Genomic DNA, 17,500 nt, shown 5'->3' with positions numbered 1-17,500 from the left:
CCTCCGCAGGACATGTAACTGAAATTGGCTAAATAACTCTACTCATTCCCACGTAGTCACAGTAGGAAAAAAGGCCATATGCCATATTTAAATAAACAGTCAGACTTGGTTCCTATGTGGGGTGTGACTGAGATTTATTGTTGTTCCCCCACAAGGTGGTGAACATTTTGTCTGAGTTTGTTTATTTGTATGTTCACAGGATTATACAAAAACTACTCAACCAATTATCATGAAATTATGTGGAGCGATGGGGCATGTCCCTACAAGAAGCCATGAAAATGTTTTACTTTCTCAAATAATTAATGGGCCCTTATGAGAAAAAAGTCTCTCATATTTAGGGGTTCTGATATTTATGTACAATTTAAATGTGGTTTCATGAAGGCCTGATGATCTAGGTGACTGGTGCTGCATAATCTCATGTCCACTGAGGTTCAGATCTTCCCCCAGTAATGAGTCACACTCTGTGTACAAAAACATTCAGCTTTAATTAAATACTCCAAATCAAAAAAGGATATTCAAACAATTTCCATTTATTCTCATTGTTTTAGTTCCTATTGCATTCGAATGACCTTATTATCAACAGCATAAAAGGCGTTAATCTACATTTAAGTTATATGTATTGTTTACTATCATTCACACATGGCATTGCAAACAATAAAGTGCTTTTTTTGTTTTTAAAGATAACCTTCTCTTTAACCAATCAAACATACACTGAGTCAAAACCTGCGACCCTCTTCAAGACAGTGGAAATCGTCACATACATGTGCAAGTACACGTTTATACACAAAGACTCAATCCCACACATGTGCAGGAAACTGTTTCAACCCTGCAGTTCACATACATGCTTAACTCTGTGCTTTAGAAGTGTAAAGGTTGATTGATGAGTATTGTTTAGTCGAATGTTGTCATTTTTGTTCCTTTAAAAAAAAAAAAAGACCTGTTGTTAACCGTCCTTTCTGGGATTTGACTGGTGATACACACAGTCTCCATCATGTTAGGAGCTGGAGAGAGACAAGCTAAATCTCCATATAGGCATGTACACACAAACAAGCCCACACACACTCATCAAACCCTGTTTGGACCCCTGCTGATGGTCAGCTCACCTCTTGTCTCAAGTGGGAGACGTAAGTTTCAGGCAAACAGGAAGCGCTACACACCAAGGATGTAGAAAAGCTTTGGCTACATCCATATTACTACATTTTCTTCAAATCTAAAAAAAACCCGGTCCGCAAAAGCGTTTTGGCTCCGTATTGATTTTCATCCCCGTCCATAATAACACGCACATCACATGACCACTCGCTTACATTGAGCATGAATCTGTGCTGCAGATTGCTCGAATAATACCTCATCTCCTTCACATGTTAAGCATCATTGTAAAACGAAGAATTTAACTCGTCACAGGTGTTAGCAAAGATAACAGGGTCAGCTACGCTCGTAATAGATTATCCATATTGTGTTCTCCACTGGAGGCTAATGCAGATTGTTTTATTCTAGAAGGGGGTCATGTGACTTATCAGCGAAGGCTATGTCGTGACCAGGAATACCCAATCAGCAGGCGGCTGTGAGTGTCTACGCCATAATTTCCAAACATGCCCGTGCCCGCCTGTCCAGACTCAAACACAGCACCGGAGTTTTCAAACTAAAACGGGGCTAGCAGCGTTTCCGGATGTTTTGCTTTAGCAGCTCATATTAAAACATAGTAGTGTGGATGTTGCCTTTGTGTCGTTAAGGTTCAGTCGCAAAGGTGTTGCCACCACTCGAACTTTCATGCTTTGTTCTCAGGGTTTTAGTGGCACAAATTTGAGGCTGATGCAAATTTTTGCAAACAGTTGTAATAAAGTCCTGAAACAAAGCATGGCATATAATTGCTGTGCTATACAGAGTACAATCTAAGTGTAAAGTTATACTCATGCTGATTATAAAACTGTGAGTACGTCCCTGAAATGTTCAGGATTCGTGCTTGAGCTAGGACTGATGAAGGAGCGCCACTACATCATGGTGGCACTCATGAGAATGATTTGATGCTTTGTGGGTGACTTCCTTGTCTCTGTCTTCACACTGACCACCCAAACACCCACCCACACACACACACTCACACAGTGTCCCACATCATGAGACAAGGGGACCAAATCATAGTCAAGGGGGAAATAAGTCTTTCACATACAAGTTCATTGATCACTACTCCTTTCACCCCCTGTTCACTGATGGATCATTTAATGCATCTTGTGTTTGAATTGAAACTGACACCAGAGCAGAATAAAATATAAAAAGTCACAACATCGCTGATAACAGAACAGGCAAAACCCAACGAAATGAAAACAAGGAGTCCGTTTTTTTCTCAGTTTGTCGTCTTCATGGATGATTCAGTGCGGCTGAGACAGTTATGACGATGCGTCATTCACCTTTGGCACAATTCAATCCAGTGCGTTGTGCTCTGTATCTGCCGTATCTCTGATCAGCAGCAGGCCAATCAAATGGCAGGAAACCCTGGATCTGAGAGCTGACATCGCTCAGAGTGGCGTGGAGCTGCAGAGTTGACTGACAGATTAACAGCGTCTCCCTTTTACCATCACAACGTCCATCAGCGGGTTTTGGAAGGCACATAGCATTTCAGAGTGCTCTCCACCAAACAGATGTCTATGTCCTGTTGTTTTGAGTGACAGGCACTTGGACACCTTTCTGTCCCGTCGCTATGGACACAAGCAATGGATAAAGAGCGTATTAGTCACATGCAATATGAAGTTGTAGCAAGTATAAGAGTGAAACGGACATAAAACTATGACTGTGAAGAGGCTTACCCAATAAGTATTTCTCTTTAGCCTCTGCTCTCTCTTTGGCATCAAAGTACCAGACTGTGATGGCATAGCTGTAACACACAAGAGGAGGGATGGAAACAAGACTTAGAGTTAGCATCTTTTGCGGATTCATGATATAACTCTGGACTGGAAGTTTTATGTCTTGTTGTGTAAGATAATGTAACATCACAATATCCCACATTTGTCTAATGCGAACCTAGTGGCGAGACTTGTAAGCAAGAACGGAGACTGACACCAATTTCTTGCACATGCTGAAAGCGCTTGACCAATCACAAGAAAGTGGGCCAGCAGGCCAATCAGAGCAGACTGGACTTAATCTTAAAGAGACGGGAGCTAAAATCAAGTGTTTCAGACAGAGGCTGAAAAGAGGAGCTACAGCAATGAAAAGTAAGAGGACATTAGAGCCTGTGAACCTTTTCAAGTAATAACACAAATTAAAATAAATAAAATCCTAGTAATTACATTTGACATGCAATATATACCGCTGCTGGATTTTTATAAATGTAGAAAATGTAAAAATAAATTGAGATAATGGACAAAATACCCCAAAAATAAAAAATGTAAAGCAACATGTTCAGTCAGCAGATACAAAAAAAACATCTTGTTGTTGAGCAAACAGCAAACTGTCTGGGACAGTAAGTATCTCAGGCAGCAGACAGTTAATTCCTGCAGTCTCTCGTCTCTCCTGTGGGGCTGTGTTGTTTATTCCTGTCTCTCATGTCTGCGCCTCTTCAGCACGAGTCGTGCAATCGAACCTTCCTCCCCTCTCCCTCCCAACATCCCCCGCAGGAAACACATACTTCCTGCCTGCAGCCCCACCTCGCCCCCCAGCAGTCAGGACGGGAGGGGAGAGGAGATGCAGGAGTGAAAGGACATGCGTCCTCAATGGACTGCTTAGGTTTGTAATGTAACTGACGATACGTTCACAAGTACTTGTACCAGTCTGTTTATGTGAAGAGCAGGTTTATCTCAGAGAAATTATATACAAGTGGAGATCCTTGTTTCTTTACAATACAGTCAGAATCAATTATAAAATTCTACCTCCTTTTAACTGGATGAATTTACAAGAATGCAAGAGTGTGTACTTGTCTATCTGGTTGTGTTGCACTCCTGCTGTATAGACAGGTTACTAACCGAGTGGCGTAGGCCGGCTTGACCTCATGCGGGTTCCTGCGGTCGGACCAGAAGATGAGCAGTCGGTCAAACAGAGGTTCGATGTTGGCGACCACATTTTTACCTTCAGGGTAGATCTGCAACAACCCTCCTTGTGTCTACAAAGGCAAATACACACAAAACACACAACAGGGTCAGCAATAATGAATCTTTGCAATTCCCTGAGGATGATATAACCAAATGGCTGCAAGATTTTAAGATTCTCTGAGCTATTAGTTGCACTGAAAGAGTATAAAGTAATAAAATATCCGATGAACATTTACACCTTTGATTGTCCTTAGGTGTTTTAAGACTGCAATGATCCACATTTATAAAAATATTATGCATGTATAGATTTAAATGTAAATTGAACAGATGTTGATAATAAACTCACCTTCACATCCCAGTTCTTGTTGAGATAGTAGATACATGTGATGCAGCGACCGTCACCGTTCGGATTGTCAACATGGCGGACATACCCCGCCCCGTTACCCGGGTAACAGGCAACCATGGCCTAAAAACAGAAGAAATGGGAAAATTAATTGTGCATTTGAGAAAAATTCTGACCATTAAAATACATTTCATACAGCACCACAAAACCTGTTTCGACAACACAACTTCATTTATTTATCATCTTTACCTGACGACTTTAATAAAAAGTGAATTGTGTCGTTCTCAATTTGACAAGATGAGAAATCAAAGTGCGGGCAATCTGCAGTGAAGAGCTACAGGTGACCAATCAGAGAATGACAAACGCTTCAAGACCTTTACAGATCTGAGGGGGATCAATGATTTGTTATATCTCCTCACTGTGTTTGCATAATGCATAAGCAAAATATTGATGAAAATATAAATTGATGAGACAAATGATTGCTATTGTTTTATTGCCCAACCCTAATTAGAGTCTCAGTCAGCACAAGGAGGATAAACGATTTAATCTCTGAAACGGTCTGGTTTACATTTCGTCTTTCATCAAACCATCTCTTGCCATTTGGCTTTCCCACTGCTCCACAGCCGACTCTTTCCCCAGGTGGACTTCTCGTCTATTCAGCATCACATTCCATAATGTGATTTGTGAAACACACACACACAGGAGAGGAAGCAGCAGAGAAATACGTCAGCGTTCAACTCCCGCTACGAAACGATCTGCAGATATGGTCCTGTATCCATGTTCCAACAATGGGCCTCGCGCTGGTATTTCCCCTGCTTGACGTCTGCGTGCTGGAGGCTGAGATGCGGGAGTGTGTGTGAGTCGGAGCCACAGGAACATGCTCGTGTTTCAGGCTCAGAGCAAGGAAGCTGTACAGCGGATTCCCTCACAGACTGACATGAGCCTGAGAGCGATTGGAGGATACTGTCCCTGTCTGGACTTATATTGTTCTGCTTGGGAAGCAAAGGTTACAGCATCAGACGTGAGAGCATCACTTCTGCTCAGCTCTGGGACACGAACTCTTCACTAACAGATTCTGCTCTGCTGCGCTATCGATTGAACTCGTCTCAAACCATCATTTAAGCTCTGGTGCGACACTGTGAGAGTCTTATCCCCCCCGAGGAAAGCAAAGAGCGCTCCACACACAGATTTCGGAGACAAACGCTCCTGTCCCCGTGTTGTTTGTGCAATAAAAGTGACCGGTCAGTTTTGTTTGGCTGGATTCAGAGGTTGCGCTGCCCCTCCTCCCCTCCCCCTCCTCCTCCTCTCCTCCCTCCTCATTCACAGTCAGGAGAGTTTGGTCCGATTGCGTGTGACTCTGCTCAGTCACCATTGTCGTCTCTCATTACTGACCAACGCTCGCAGTCAGAGCTCATTAACCTCTGGACCTTGTTCTGCTCTGGGCTTCAGCTGAAAACCACACGTGTGCGTCAAAATGAACATTTCAACACACACAGAGAAAAATGAAGAGAAATATGTGTATCTGCATAATGATCATTAGAAACATCTATATGATCTATATGATTTGATTTTTAGTGGTTAGAGGTTTTCATTTTAAGCCTCCAGCAGCCGCAGGATCAGTTCCAATCCGGCCCTTTGCCGCCTGTCATCACTCTCTGTCAAATGTTCACGCTTAAAATGTCCGATCAATAAAAGCTAAAACGCCCAAAGAATATCTTAAAAAGAAAAGAAATTCTCTCAGGAATTGGCTTTGCGAGTGTCTTACGAGGTTGGCAATGCACCCAACACATTTATTACCCCTCACAGACGCATACAAGGCATTTTGATTGAATTTGAATTGAAAAAATGACAGAGCAATAATGCAAAAACATCTCTCAGTACACTGGAGACAGTCATCTGCTGTTTTCATCAACTTGTAAAAAACAGATCCACCTTCATGTCGGGTGACAACCGTTGGTGCAGACAGGAACTTGTTGTGACAAGTTGTATCTTATAGAAATGTATGTTCATGCTCAGTGTTTAAGAATCACAGTAAAATGCTGTTTATACTTTATGGTTGAAATCCAAGGAAAAGAAGGAAAAAACTTAAATATCATGAAATTATTAATATTGACTGATATGTAAATATTGTGATATAGTTTTGATATTAATTTTCAGTAGCACTATGGGTTAACCTGCCAGCATTAATATATCCGAGTTAATAGAGTGGTGGACAGTGTATTTAACTCTGAGACACTGCGAATGAACAATGAGATGAATCTTTGTTTAAGTTGAAATTAAAATGTTTGATGTGTACATGGTTGAGAAAAAAAAAAAGAGATTGAGTTTCTCCTCACATTTAAAGATGAGATTATTTAGTTTCATCATTTGGGTTCATATTCAAGGAGGAGTTTTCCCAGGAAGTCGATTTTTTTTTTAACTGTAACAGGCAAATGCAATTTAAGACAGTTGATATGTTCTGGGCCTCACAGCTCAACCCTAGCCTGCAGCGCATACACACACACACACACACACACACACACACACACACACACACACACACACACACACACACACACACACACACACACACACACACACACACACACACACACACACACACACACACACACACACACACACACACACAAAATGTCTCTGTCAAAGCTTACACAAGACAGACAAATAATTTAGGACAATTATGAGATTTGTTCTAAGCCAGAAATATAACTTCATAAACACCCACACTGTTTCACTCTCCTTCACACACACAGAAACAGAGCGTGACACAGCACGTCTCGAATCCTATCTGCCGTGTCTGTCGTCTCAGCTCCTCTCCCGCCTTCATCTCTGCTGTGATCTTTGCCCACAGTAGGTTCAAGTCTAATTGGCCCCGACCTCCTGTCTGCCAGGCATCGTTATTAACGGCCTAATGGCAGCAACGGGGCAGATACCCGCACTGTCAAGGTGATGGCCCTGGAGCGCAGGACAATCTGTGCCGAACAAGAACAAAAAACAAACGCCAATGCTGCACGCATATTCTGATAAGAGGGATGATGGTGAAGAGAAGAGAGTGGGTTGATAAGGCTGAACAAATACAGGCACTAGAAGGAGTGAGAAAGAGGATAGGAGTGTGTGCGGGAAGGAGCAGGGGTTAGAACAGAGATGAGGATGTTGCTGGTGAACTGTGATGACGGCAGACAATTTAAACCTATGAGGAAACGGGTTAATAGCTCTTAAAAAGTCATATTTGCAATCATACAAACGGCTGATACAGAGATTTAAGATGAAGCAGACATAAGGTCTTTGAGAGCTATAGACTGTTTAAATGTATAATGATGGTTATTTTTGTCTGAAACAGTTTTATCCTGCTTGTTGAAATCCTCTCTGTGTCCTGATAGCCAAAAAATGATTGTATTGGTAGTTTTCATTCTAACTGTCGCCTGCTCTTGCTAGCTTGTCCAGGATTACCAACCCTAGCTTTAGGACACTAAATCATATATTATAGCTTTAACTAGAATGGCAATTTCCCCTGCAGAGGCCCAGCAGTCCCTTTAAATTCAATCAAGCTGCACAAAATGTCACACGCTCATGGATATCAGTTCCTTAAATAACATTTCCCATCAAGAAATCCACGCCCTATGTCACAATGTTCCAGAAAAAAATTCTGGATCCACCCCCTGATCTGTATCCGACCCTAGATATGACAAACACATATCTTTCCACCAAGTTTTGTGTTAATCCATCCAGAGTTTTTTCTGTAATCCTTTTAAACAAAGGCACTTTGATCAAAATGCATCAGGAGGAACAGGGGAGGCCCCTGATCAGAACGTGTACAGGAAGCAGAGTTATTTATGAGTGAGTTAAATGTGCAGCTTAAGAGCTTCAATAAGAAAAGACTTTAAGAGTTCAAAGACTTCAGAAGTCATCAATATGACCCGAATAAGAGAAGGAGACAAACAGTATTTTCCTAAAGCGACACCAAAAGGCTCAGAATGAAATACCACAGCCCTGAGGGATCATAGTTTATTGTACACTTGCAAAGTCAGTGAGGGTAGGAAACCTTCTCTCAGGATGAATTAGCACAACAAACGTTTACCATCTCTGGGGTTGAAACCAGCCGAGTCACTAATTGTGTCATCTCACTTCTTTACCACAGCTGATTAGTCATAATTCACCTGGACGACAGGGTGTGACCAAACATAAGATCAGCGATTATTAAGAGAGGGTGATAAAGGTCTTGATGATTGAAACTGAATCATGAAGAAAACGCATCGTCACTCCCAGTGTGCATCTGTGCCGTCCTTCCTGGTTCGTCATTGGTTAAACATTCAGCTAGATTCTGCTGCTGCTTCTCTGTGTGTGTGTGTGTGTGTGTGTGTGTGTGTGTGTGTGTGTGTGTCTGTCTGACATTCTGAAGTCAAAACCAATACGCCCATTTAAATATTTGCTGGTAATTTCACTGACTAATATAATACAATATAACATATGGCAGTTATTTCATATGCGCACATTAAAAAAGTTGGAAAATGTTCTCAGCTCTTGTGAAATCCCAATGACTCTCATTATGCATGAGTCATCACTGGACGTTAGGCGTTGGTTGTGTGTACGTGTGTGTGTGTGTGTGTGTGTGTGTGTGTGTGCAATATTCTATATACATACTTGCATTTTCTCTCACATGTTTCCGAAACGGGATAATTTAATCATTTATTTAGATTAATAGAAAATCTATATATCTTGTATAGATGTACATTACAGCTTTATTCGTCACATAAAAGTGGAAATAAAAATAACACCAAAAGGAAGAGGAGCTGACAAAGACCATGCAGTGTACTAACCCTAACCAACCCCAGCAGCTTGGAGAGAATTCAACAAATAAGACACTGGGGCGGTTCTACCCTCAACTAAATTAGTACCACAAGGCTACATTTATCTGTCCATCTATCCTGCTCATCCAGACGAGCTAGCTTCTGGCTCTCCTGCTGTGCGTGTGCGTGTGTGTGTGTGTGTGTGTGTGTGTGTGTGTGTGTGTGTGTGTGTGTGTGTGTGTGTGTTACTATGTGACTTCTGACTCCTGCCTGCATGGTGGCACTGCCGAGCTCTATGTGGGCCATCTGAGGACACGCCGCTGCAGCAGACGTACTCGCTGTGACGAAGCTCCTGCTGCAGCGGCCCTCCTCGCTCTTGCTCAACGCCGTCCTCCCACTCCTCGCTCCCTATCCCCCACCCTCACCTCCTCCTCCTGCTCCTCCTCCTCCTTCATGCATCCTATTCCCATCTATGCACAAATACAAGACTTTCCCCAGCACCACCTTGCACCGTGTTAAAGCTGTAATCATTTCTAGGCTGCAGAGCCTAGTTGCTGCTGCAGCCGACAAGCAGGAGTTAGACTCTGGTGGTGAAGCAGTATTTTTGGGCATTGCCTGCCCCTCTCTTTCTCTCTCCATCTCTTTTATACACAATGCGCAGCTCTGTGTTACCAAGGTAACGGCAGGAAAATATTTTGTCCGAGTAGCAAACAAGGGGATTGATAAGACAAAGAAGAAAGGGGGTGAAGTAAAGGATAGAGGGGAAAGGAGAAGGAGATTAGATTAAGTGGTATGAAGGGAAATGATGTAATGAAGAAATAAGGTTCAGGGGATCATTTTCATTAGACAAAGAGTAGAACGGAAAAGACGCAGTGACCTTCCATCAAGCTGCAAACACTCCATCGCCGGATCTATCACTACGCCCATCTCCTGCACTCCTCCACATGAGCACCCGGCCAGAAAATATATATAGTTATTTTTATATATATATATATATATAAAAATAAATAATACTAGATTTCTTTATGCCTTATTGCTATTAATTATACTGGGAGAAATAAAGGAAAATGTTGAAAAACATCTCGCCATGTTAAACAAAGTGAAAACAAATGACTGGATCCGTCTCCTGATCTGCAACCAAATTCAACTTGTTCTTCTTTCGGTCATGCTCCCCCCCCCCCCTCCACTTTATCCCATGGAGCTCTGTTGAGTAGTTTTTTGCGTAACCCTTTTAACTATAAAAAAAAACCTATGACAGAAACTTGCATCAACAAAGTTTATATTTAGTTCCTCATGATAGAAAATCTTAGCAACCATAAACCTTCTTTGTCCTCAAACAGTTCTACAAGCAGTCTGTCTAAATGAGAAGTTAGAGAGACTTTCCCGGATTGCTTTCATTTGGGCACAGCTCCGGCTGCAGCACGACTTTGACCTGACAGCAGCACAGTCAGCCCACGTTCATAGTGAAGGCTGCTTATGAGCAGCAGACACCACCGGCCTGAGTTAGAACTCTGCCTAAAGCTTATGTAAATGACTAGACGTGCGGAGAGGGCAAGGTGCTACGTGTGACTTTAAACAGATGGAGTGAACAAGGCCGTCGGGACACTACATTAGGAGGAGAGGGGGGTAATAACTGTGGATTGTTTTATCAATCATTGAACCCACAACCTACACAAAGTTTCAGAGAAATTCAATACATCTGTTAACAAAGGTGTCCTCATTAAATATGAATAAGCTACAAAAATAATGGACACATATTTACTCTGCAGCCTCATTAACGGATCCACAGAGCGCTGAGGTGAACCTTGGCTCACAAAAACAACGTTCACACCATATCTACCACTTTTTAAGAGCTTTAGTTCGAGCCACACAAATCTGCATCGTCTGGATCTGTGCTACTTTAAATCTTAAGCAAGGGGTCTGTGGACAAACTGAGGACATGTCTGGTAACTGTCTAGCCGGGCATGTAATGGTTAACTCGCAGCTGATAGGGAGACAGGCCGTGAAACTAGTGTAATCCGGAAAAACTAAATTGTACTTAAAAAAAATACAGAGCCACTCGCACACAAAGACACAGAGCGACAGGTAGAAGGATTTTTAAATTCGCAATGTTTCCTCCTCAATGGTTCTTCTTGTTACAGGGAAAAGTGGGAGGTTGTACGAAAAGATTCAGGATGGAGATTGAACCTGACTGTGTTTCTAGGAGGGGTAAGGTGGGGATGTCTATGTCCTGGACACAAGGTCCACAACTGGGTCCAGGAAAGAGGAAACAAAATTCCTTCCAGGTCGTCTGCAGACTTCAACGAAAAACAGATTAAATGGTTATTCCCGTCAGAGTTTAGAGTAGAGTCTTAACTGGTGTGTTGTGTATGAAACACCCTCCGTACACACAACCTTCATTAAGGGTTAGGGTTAGAAGAAAGCTGTGGTCCAAGTAATAAATGGCCGGGACAGGAGCTTAGGAATGCTGGGAAGTACTGCATAATTCAGCTGCAAACTTGTAAATAGACCTAGCAGTGCTAACGTTATGTATAGAAAACGGGTTCGTTTTAAAAGCTGAAAATCTGCCCATTAGAGGGCACATCTTGGTTTTAGAGATTTAAAACAGACGTGAGGGTCAAACGCAGAGGAATTAATGCGGACAGGGTCGGAGGTATGTGCTGGTATGTACATGTGGCTTACATGGCATGGGTTAAGAGATAAAGGAAACAAACAAAAACACACGTGTAAAGGTCAAAGCAGTGGTAGAGAGCTTCTTCAAAGGCTGAGTTATATTGATGACAGAGGAGATAAGGACCCAATGTTTTGCTTTTCTTCCCTCCTGGGTACAAGTGGTATGAAGACACAGACCCAGAGCCTGGTTAGAGGGAAGGATCTTCCCACAGCCTCCCTCATGTGCCAGAAACACAGCAGAGCTCATCCCGACATCCTACCTGACGCTCTGTTCACTCTCCCAGTCGGGTGTATGTGTGTGTGTGTGTGTGTATTTGCCTGCTTGTTGACATTAGAAAGGCAAAGTGGGAGCAGACCAGATAATGACACATCCGGCCACATGCTGAAAATCCAATGATGTTGTCGGCCTGACAACACCACCTGTTTTCTGTGGCATGTCGCTTGAAAACAATACAGAGCCTCTCCCCCTCTCCCCCATGTCCCCACCCTGGGCCTGCTCTCACCTTGGTGCGTCCATTGATGACACAGTCGCCCAGCTGTCCATTGGCGGCGCTGTACATGACGGCCTCATCGATGTGAGCCATCAGCGCCGTGATGCTCTCGCAGCCGGGCTCGTGTCCCTCCACCCAGGCGATCTGGTCGCCCCGGATGTTCCCTGAGGGGATGCTCCTCTGGCTCACCAGCTGCCCGCCACTGAATTTCCCGCTGTTGTTGAGGACGTCCACTTCCTCCAGGACCCTGTCGCCCAGCTGAAGGCCCAGGAAGTTGTCCTTCACGCAGATGCCGTAGTATTTCATGCAGGGGACGATGTACTGCTGGGCGATGCGCTCAGCCGACCAGCCGGCCCCTGTGGGAGGTGGGATGGTCGGGATGCAGTTGGCCTCCACGGATGAGGTCTGGCTGGGTGCAGAGGGTGAGCCCAAGGAGGCCACGTTGAGTCCATTGTGCTGGTTAGTGTGAAGGGCAGGATGGGTGAAGGGAGACTGGGGGGGGACACAGTGCATACGACTGATAGTCATTTGGTTGCAATGGGAACTGTTGCTGCAGTTGAAGGTGGCCGTGGGTGGGGCGACTGCTCGTGCCACCCTGGGGTCCTCTGTAGATTTGTGGGCCACGCTTCCCTCTGCCAAACATCTCCTCTTTATGTCCAAGTCTCTAGGGGCAAATGCAGGACTCACAGAGCCCCCTGACCCTGGTGACCCCGGTGACCCCACCACCAGCCCATTAAGAGTCTCCATTTCTCGGTTCTCTCCACACCTCCGTTTCTGTGGTTGCCCCTGTCTGACTTTCAGGTCACCGTTCATCCTCCTCATCGCTACAGGGCACTTCTCATGACCCGTCCGGTCCCCGTTCTCCCCCAGAAAGGCCCTGCTAGTGAAGGGGTAAACGAGGTCACCGGTTACACCCGCAACCCCCATCACATGTGGCGGGTAACGGCTCGGCGTGTGCGCCGTGACGCCTGCGTGGCTGCCCTCCACGGTGGCGGAGGGAGACACCACCCCGGCGTTGTAGAGCGGCACGCCGGTCTTGCACTGCTTGGTCGGCGCGGTGATCTCACGTGAGTCGGTCTGAGAGGCCAGACCCGCGAGGAGCTCCGCGGCGGTGGGGCTCCCCATCGCCGGCGCGCAGAAGCCTTTCAGCCCCATGTCCGCCCGGTACGCGCGTTGGATCTCTGCCGGTGCTCGGCCGCTCGTCCTCCCCTGGTGCTGCTGCTGCTGCTGCTGCGGGGCGGAGGCTGCGACGGATCCGCGGGAGGAGCTCGGGTTTAAAAGGTCCGTGTGTCCCAAGCTCTCCATTTCATCTCGTCATGAGCTGGGTGCGCACGTAGCTCACGTCCTCGCCTCATTTTCTGGCTGAGCAGCGGAGCCACACAGCGGAGACGAGAAGTTTCATGTCCGAGTCCCGACCCACTTGTTCCTCACCGAGTCTCACTCAAACCTCTGGAGGTGCTGGATGTTTATTTGTGTCCAGTTTCCAAACATCTGGAGGCTGTGGTGAGATCTGCGGAGAGTAAGATGAATCACTTCAGGACCAATGATAACAGTCAATCAATCCACCGTGTTTTATGGTTTAAAATACCTGTGATGTATTTCAATACAAATACTGAAAACAGGTCACAAGTATGGAGGATAAAGAAATACTCATACGATATTAAATAAAAGTATTTAATTCAGTAATTTTCAAATTGCAATATTTATTTCATATTCAAAGCTGATTTTTTAATAATTAACATGCAAGATAAACTTACTTTTCCTTTATATTTAAACCCACTAATAGTAATACTACAATCCTAAAGATCCCTACTTCAAACATACAATTACAATTAAACATTGAAATACTTCTACTGCATATTGATCACCAACTTAGCAGCTCGGCTCCTTCCACAACAATTGAGAAGGAAATCACACAAAATGATTATTTCATTACAAATGCACATTGCAGAATAAACAGGAGATTGATTTACGTCCCTAAAAAACATTAATCCAGGTGAAACTCCCCGCTCCGGTTCTTACCTACGTGCGCCTGCAGCGATGCAAGTCCTCCGTGAGCGTACGTGACAGGCTGAGAGTACGCATGTTATTTCCGGGATTGCCCGTGCGTTCGTGTGTGTGCGTGGTGTGGTGCGTCCCATCCAGTTTCCTTCTCGGTTATATATAATATGGAGGCGGAGGAGGAGGGTGACGGTGCCCGGACCAGGACGCGTTCCACCGGACACCGGGACGCAGGGAGGGAGAGCGACCCACCGGAGCCACGCGAGGACCCCGAGACCAGCACACTGCTCCGCCCGGTGTGTCGCTGAGAGGGGGATGCCGGTTGGTGTCTGTGCTCCTCTCTCCACCTCCTCCTCTCTCTCTCTCGCTTCGCTCCTCCTCCTCCTGTCATTTACACGCAAACTAGCCACGTGATCACTTCTACTACACACACGCACACACGCATAATGGCCTAACATCTGATTTATTATTGAGTTTCGGTTTTTCAACATACGATGAATTTGCTTTTGGTGTTTTGGTGCATAACAAACATATCAACGGTTCAGTGTGTAGGATTTAGTGGATTCATCTTACCCCCCCCCCCCCCCCTAACCATGAAAGAACCTGTGGTGGCCTTCAGTTGTCATAAGAACTTAAAAGGTGTTTAGTGTGACCAGTTTGGGCTACCGTGAAAAACATGTCTGCCTCCGTAGAGAGGACCCGCTCCCGATGTAAATATAAAGTATTTAAATAAAAAGGGGCCCATTCTAGGGTTAAGAAAACCACAATTTGTACAATTTGGATAAAACACACAAGTGAAATCATCACTTATATTATTTCATATTCAATTTCTAACAATAGATCCCTTTCACCTAAATCCTACACACTGGACCTTTAAGTCGAATAAAACAGGGGGAAGATAAAGCCAATTGAGAAGGAAGTACTAGAAAGATAAAGACAGGAATCGAAAGTGAACCGCTATTCAATAAAAAGTAAAAATACGTAAACTATGTACGATATATTACAGATTGTGCAAAAGATGAGCAAGGTATGGGAGTAGTTTAAGGTTCGGAGGTGAAAAAGCAGCGTGATACACGTAGAAGAAACCGAAGATGTGAAGGGAGTTTGTGGTGATAAGTGTCGTGTCTGTGTGTTGTCATGAAAGTCGTGATCTCTGCAGCGGAGTGAAGACGTTACTTCCTGCCTCCGTCTGCTGCTCCACCTCTCACCTGAGTTGCTGTTGTGAACGTGTCTGTGCAAAAGCAAACTCCGGGTAAAGTCTAGTGTCTAAATCATCCGTTGGCTAAGTTGTTTTTACCTGAATTTAAAAGTCTAATTGAATCTTCATTGAACTTTATCCGTTTGTATTGAACATGTCGTTTGTATAGTTTCAAGCCACTTACATGAGTGTTGTGAGTGTGTAAGTTTTGATGTGTCTGTTGCCGAACCCATGATGTCACACATATTCCAGGACACTAATCATTACTTACACTCGACACATCATTGTCCACATATATGTTTGGGTAGCAGGAGGAAGTGAGGTAATGTGCTGTGATAAGGCCAGACCAGGGGTTAGGGTGTTGGATTAGTGCCTCACCCACAGGGATTAGGCCCAGAGAGAATTGACACAAGGTTTGCACGACACGTCCATCCGTCCCTTCACTGCAGCCTTGTCTCAGCCTATAGGTGGCGCTGTGGAGCACTGGGGGCTCTCACACATGTGAGCAGGTATGCATCTAAGTGGGCTTTTTATGTAAGTGAAGATACAATGGCATTTTAATAAAACAACTCATTGAGCCTTGGCTTATGTTGTCACCCACAGTGAGGGTTTAACTGGACAGTACAAACGGCAGTATGCTTAATTAGTTTATATATAGTTTGACATTTTGGACAATATGTTATGTTATGAGTTAGGGTGAGTGGACAGGCGACATCCTTGAATATTAGTAATTTTCAACTGTTTTCAGAAGTATGCTTGATGGGGAGGAGGGTAAACCAGAAGGGGCTGGGACGAAGCTGAAGAGAAGATGGGGTTAACTGACCCGTCAGGCTTTGGATCGATCGTGTCTGGTCCCATGCTCATCGTGTCGTTGACCTCGGTCGTGCAAAGACCACTTCACAGTCAGGGATCCAGACTTTATTTAACCATTGAAGGTTACATCTGTCGAGGTGAAGCGATCGTCTTTTGGTCAAGATGCTGAGTCTTTATTTACTGCATAGCAGAACGTGACAGTTACACAGGGAATGTTTCATTACGTTTTTTCATTTGCGTTATCATGATCAAGAGTAGATTGTTTTTGCGTTTAACAAATCCCAAAAAAATCAAGATATCAAAAAAGAGATATCAAATAAAAAGAGATATCAAATTGACATGGGGTGGTAAAATAAAAGCATCCAGACCTAAACAGAAAAGAAAATGAAACTAAAAAGATCTTTTAAAGTTAAATGAGACACATTGGTGATAAAATCACACAGGAAACTACCAATGATTCATCACTAACTGTCACACTGTATCATTCATTTATATTAAAAGTTAATTCTGGTTTGTGGGTGAGCACAGGGAATAGGAACTAATATTTATAGACCAGCATGAAGAATAATATATCGTTTGGCAAATAGGGAACTTGTACGTGAAATGATTAATCTGTCATGTTTCACTTAATCATCTCAGTGCATCTGCCACATGAGGACAACAGGGAACGGCCATGAAGGCTGGAGTCACCATGCAGTTTTATCAAAGGTCATTTTATTACCGTTTTATTTGGAGTTAATCTCAGACCAGGATGTACAGCGCCCACGCTATGTTTTATTGTTGCTGACAGAGATGTGACAGTTTTTTATTGATGTTTTGGAAAAGCAGGACGTGACCAGGAAGTTTGGTTTGACTCTGATACAGCTTTTCCTCCCCAGTTGGCCTGAGGTTGATCCCTGCTCAGGCGCAGCATGCTTATAGAAGCAAAAGGAAAATCTTACCTCTCAATATTTGCTCAATGAGCTCATTTTCAAGTCATGCAGCAGCTTACTAGGAGGGTAAAGCTGACCAGACATAACAAGATCCCCTCCGAGGGCCTGCCCCTGCATAGCAACCAGAGCAGTCAGATACTACATCTTAAGAATGATCCCATTGTGTTCAGCCGGGGAGAGACGAAAGATGATTCATTATTTGGCTTTGATTGTGGTGAACCGAGTTCCCGCACTGCCTGAGGTGGT

The 17,500-nt window shown here is 44.1% G+C and overlaps 1 protein-coding gene across 1 annotated transcript; it reads right to left on the bottom strand.

Moving 5' to 3' along the window:
* Positions 1-466: 466 nt before the first annotated feature.
* Positions 467-14,611, bottom strand: egln2 (egl-9 family hypoxia-inducible factor 2). Its single transcript, XM_053422359.1, has 6 exons — positions 14,333-14,611; positions 12,323-13,820; positions 4,363-4,482; positions 3,951-4,087; positions 2,799-2,866; positions 467-2,690 (listed from the first exon to the last, which is right to left on the bottom strand). The coding sequence occupies exons 2-6, from the start codon at positions 13,613-13,615 to the stop codon at positions 2,638-2,640; spliced, it is 1,671 nt and encodes a 556-aa protein (XP_053278334.1). The 5' UTR covers positions 13,616-13,820; positions 14,333-14,611; the 3' UTR covers positions 467-2,637.
* Positions 14,612-17,500: the final 2,889 nt, after the last annotated feature.

The sequence above is a fragment of the Pleuronectes platessa genome, chromosome 5 (genome assembly GCF_947347685.1).
Source record: "Pleuronectes platessa chromosome 5, fPlePla1.1, whole genome shotgun sequence".
Lineage (NCBI taxonomy): Eukaryota > Metazoa > Chordata > Actinopteri > Pleuronectiformes > Pleuronectidae > Pleuronectes > Pleuronectes platessa.
Note: the sequence above shows the minus strand (reverse complement) of the source record. Positions and strands in the feature narration are given on the sequence as shown.

Excerpts from the sequence above, each read along its gene's own strand:
- egln2 (XM_053422359.1), bottom strand. The coding sequence starts at position 13,615 with ATGGAGAGCTTGGGACACACGGACCTTTTAAACCCGAGCTCCTCCCGC. Across the intron at positions 4,483-12,322 it reads TCATCAATGGACGCACCAAG|GCCATGGTTGCCTGTTACCC; the intron begins GTGAGAGCAGGC and ends TTCTGTTTTTAG. Across the intron at positions 4,088-4,362 it reads ACAAGAACTGGGATGTGAAG|ACACAAGGAGGGTTGTTGCA; the intron begins GTGAGTTTATTA and ends TTGCCTTTGTAG.